Source organism: Amblyomma maculatum, chromosome 8 (assembly GCF_055883805.1).
Source record: "Amblyomma maculatum isolate TAMU_Amacu chromosome 8, ASM5588380v1, whole genome shotgun sequence".
NCBI lineage: Eukaryota > Metazoa > Arthropoda > Arachnida > Ixodida > Ixodidae > Amblyomma > Amblyomma maculatum.
The window spans coordinates 34,343,258-34,347,146 of NC_139351.1; the positions used below are offsets into that span (position 1 = coordinate 34,343,258).

Sequence of the window (3,889 nt, forward strand, 5' to 3'; positions counted from 1 at the left end):
GACAAAAACTAAAAGCCGTGTAAATAATGCCAACTCTGTTGGAATAAAATTTCAGCTGTGAAGCCAGCTGGCTTCACAGCTTCACGAAAACGAGGCGTTTTGAAAGAACAGTAGTATATGCCCTATTGTCGCTGTTGTTTGTCCTGTGCAAACGCTGTGTTCTTGTTGAGCATAAACACGATTGAAAGTAAAACGAACCTAACACCGTAAAAATTGGGCTTCGTGCGAAGAAAATCATTGCGTAAAGTTTATTTTTTTTTAATCAGTTTTGCACAAGTCTAACTAAGCATGTTTTTTCGCACGTGTTTACGTCGCAGCTGTATAGTGTTTTTGTAGTAATTTCTAGGTTAGTAGTAAACCCAACCCTTGTGGACATTTTTGTATGGTTTAAAAGAGACGACACAGTAAGGGTGGCTTACGAAATAACTCAGTGGCATGGACTGTTTCAATCAAGCGTACATTTTATGGTTTAATTTTTTTTTTGTGTGTGATAGCATTCTAGAAATCAGAATAATTTCAACCGAGCTGAAGTTAGAAAGATTTCTTTGGGGTTGTGCACTGCGGTAGCTGGTGCATACATACGTTCATGCTTCTTTCAGATTTACAACACTCGCTTCGAGTCATTTGTAGACATAATGGATGGCCATATCTTTTGCGATGGCGACCGAGTCAGACTTATGCCCATCATGAAGAAAGTGGCACTGGACACGATGTGAGTATCGAAACTTAATTATAAAGTTTAGATGTAAAGCACATGTTTTAGCACTTATTAGTGCTTGTAATGTTCCTTTTGTTTTTCCTGATTTCAGAACAGAGGAAGCAAGCGTCATACAAATGACTGCAGGCAGCCAGTGCCAAGGTCTTCCGCTTGCTGGCATGGAAATGAACTATACGTTGCCTCCTGTGCCGTTTGACATCAAAATCGACATCAGTAACGCTAAATGCGGAGAGCTTCCAAGCGCTGTAAAGTCCCGCATAGTCACATGGATAACGACGCATCTGCGTACAATATCATTGTGAGTTGCAGTAGAATATTTCCAACATCAGTGCGCCACTTTTATTTTTATTTTTTTTTTCAGGTACCCAGGAAAGCTCTATGAGTCAGCTGCTAGAGCTCTAGTCCAGCAGTATCCGGTCCTTAGAGACACCATTGGCACAGGTTATGTAAGTACAGAAACTTCTGCAATTGAGGGACAATATTAAGGATTACACAGGCGCCAGAATGCAGTGGTATGACGTATACTATGCGAACATTGTGCATTACCTTTTCCAGGATTCATGGAAAGTTGCATTCCAGTACCGAATGGGCAACATGCGAAAGTCAATGGGGGCAGTTTCCGTCGTTCAGGAAGCCAAAAGAAAATTTGGCCACAAGAAACGTGACGAGGAGAGCCCTCGCATGAAAAGACAGTGTCGTGTGGTGAGTATAAAGCCAAATTGTGGACCTGTTTTCCAGCCCTCTTATTGCATTTCCAAGCTTTAACTAGCTCAAGTGTAGCACCATAAGAATTTATTTTTATCCGTTTGTATATTTGGCCACTATATCGAGCACAATTGAGTCAATCTTCAGGACAAATTGAATTCCATTGGCACACATGGACCCCCCCCCCCCCCCTCTCTTGCCCCTTTAATTTTTTTTTTTTGTAAATGCTCAGTATTATTTCAAAGGACATCCACGATAAATTTATTTTACAGGCACCTGATGAGTCCCTTCACAGCCAAGACGATGAGGCAGCTGTGGCTGCTCACATAGCCTTTATGAAGACTGAAATGAAAAAGCGGGTCCCAGACCTACGCAAACTTGCTGACTCCATGCACAAAACTCGGGCCGCTCGAATAAAATGGCTTAGCGAGAGCGCTCCCAGCACAGGAGAAATCATTGCAATGTATCCAGCCCTAGCGACTGGAGAAATGGTAAGTATATCTAGAATTGTCGACTTTACGCACATTTTGGCCATTGAAATTTGAGATCCCGCTGCAGTGGTGCAGTGGCTAGGGCGCTCGACTACTGTGCCCGAGGATGCGGGATCGAATCCCTGCCGCAGCGGCCGCTTTTCGATGGAGGCCAAAAGCAAGGCGCCCGTGTGCTGTGCGATGTCAGTGCACGTTTAAGAACTCCAGGTGGTCGAAATTTCAGGAGTCCTCCACTACGACGTCTCTCATAGCATAAGTTGCTTTGGGGCATTAAAGCGCATAACCTAAACCAAACAAAATTTTAGGTATGCAAAATACTTTCAAGGTGAATTTTTAAAAGCATTTGCAAACCACGCAGCAGCCTTAGCAAGATTCGGCTGCTTCTTGCATTATTTTACATGATTGTTTCACTGGGTAAGAAGTCAGAATGGATTTTGTTTTGAATACTTTCCATTCGACATTTTAATATTGAATATTCTGTGATTGTTCACTTTCAGCTTCACCAGGAATTTCAGGCGGTAACTAACGTTGACCTGGAAAAAAACATCCTGAGCTTCATAAACAAGTTCGGGGAAAGGTGTCTTCAATTCTGCAAATCAGTGCGCTCGGGAAAGGCGGTGGTGCAGAGTTTTGAGGAGAAGCTTTCTAAGCTGGAGGGAAACTCCAGAAAATGTGAGTATACGAAATTTCCCTGCACTTGTCATATTCACGATTCATTACTATTTTTTGTTGGGATCATTTTGCAGCGGTAAAAACACGGACACAAAAAACACGAAACACAAGGGACACCCAACAAGAAATTACCAACTAGCCAAACTTGAAGTTTTAACGAAATCATTACTATTTGTTGTTGTTGGCACTGTCGGCCAACAAGTGTTGGCAATTAAACGCGGCCAAGAAAATATGGAAGTACTACCTAAAGACCACGAAATAGAAGGATTCCAGAATGGTAGCTGCGGTTGTTTGATTGAACATTTCTAATGGCGCACAGCTCAAGAGAGGCGATGGACGGTTGCGACACTTCGTCCATTATTTCTCTCACGGTTTTCTTTTAAGAAAGTTTTTTTTATTCAATGTGTGCTTTCTCCATTTTTACGTGAATGCCTAACCAAATTTCTGTGTTTTGTAGGGTAGTACCGTAAACGACGAGGTGACGTAATTCTTATACGATATTTTCGCGTTTTTAAATCGCCAAGTTCCTATATAGCATGTAGAAGCACATATAACATTTAAATTTATTCTGAAGGAAGAGCAGTTGAAATCACCTAAATATATCAAATAAAGGTAATATTTTTCTGAACAATATAGGCGTGTTTGATATCACTGCGGCTTTATTTTGAAAAATTATTTTTAAGTATTTTTTCATAAGATTAAGTCTTTCTTGCTCTCTTTTATTGTCATTGAAGAAGTGGTTTTAAAATCTGTCAATTCTGTAATACTTGCAGATCACTTTGCTCTTGGTATAGTGGAGCTTTTGCCATTGGTGGTGAAAGAAAATCCACATTTTCTGATGGGGCCGGTAAGTATAAATGTTTGCTATAAATTCATTTATGCCTTTAATTTCATCGTTTTGAATGTTGCATTACAGGATATCTATCCAGCAGTGGAGCGCGTCAAAACTAACGCTGACGACGCCGAAGTAATATATGTTGGTTTTGAAGCTCTGAAGGTGGATATCCTCGTGGGACTCGCGCATACAATGGAGCTGTATTGGATTTTCAATGTGAAATATTCACCGCGCAACAACATTTCTGCGGGCTGAAAAGCTCATTGCCACTCTGCCCAGTAGGGCAATTTCTGCGATAGAAAAGGGCATAACCACATGCCTTGAAAGTTAATGACAATAAATGAGTATTTGGTGCCCGCAAATTTTGTCCTCGTCATTGCTTTAAGACTGGTGCGAACAAGGTATAAATCTTGTTTGCACATCAGCTCAAAGTTGCACCGTACTTCGAGCCGATCACAGTTGACCACA

At 41.3% G+C, this 3,889-nt stretch overlaps 1 protein-coding gene across 1 annotated transcript; it reads left to right on the plus strand.

Moving 5' to 3' along the window:
* Positions 1-444: 444 nt before the first annotated feature.
* LOC146180877 (uncharacterized) lies at positions 445-3,676 on the plus strand. The gene is made up of 8 exons (XM_084575674.1): positions 445-712; positions 810-1,016; positions 1,080-1,164; positions 1,274-1,420; positions 1,696-1,914; positions 2,412-2,586; positions 3,360-3,433; positions 3,503-3,676. Exons 1-8 carry the CDS (start codon positions 636-638, stop codon positions 3,674-3,676), a joined length of 1,158 nt encoding a protein of 385 aa, XP_084431800.1. The 5' UTR covers positions 445-635.
* The last annotated feature ends 213 nt before the right edge of the window (positions 3,677-3,889 follow it).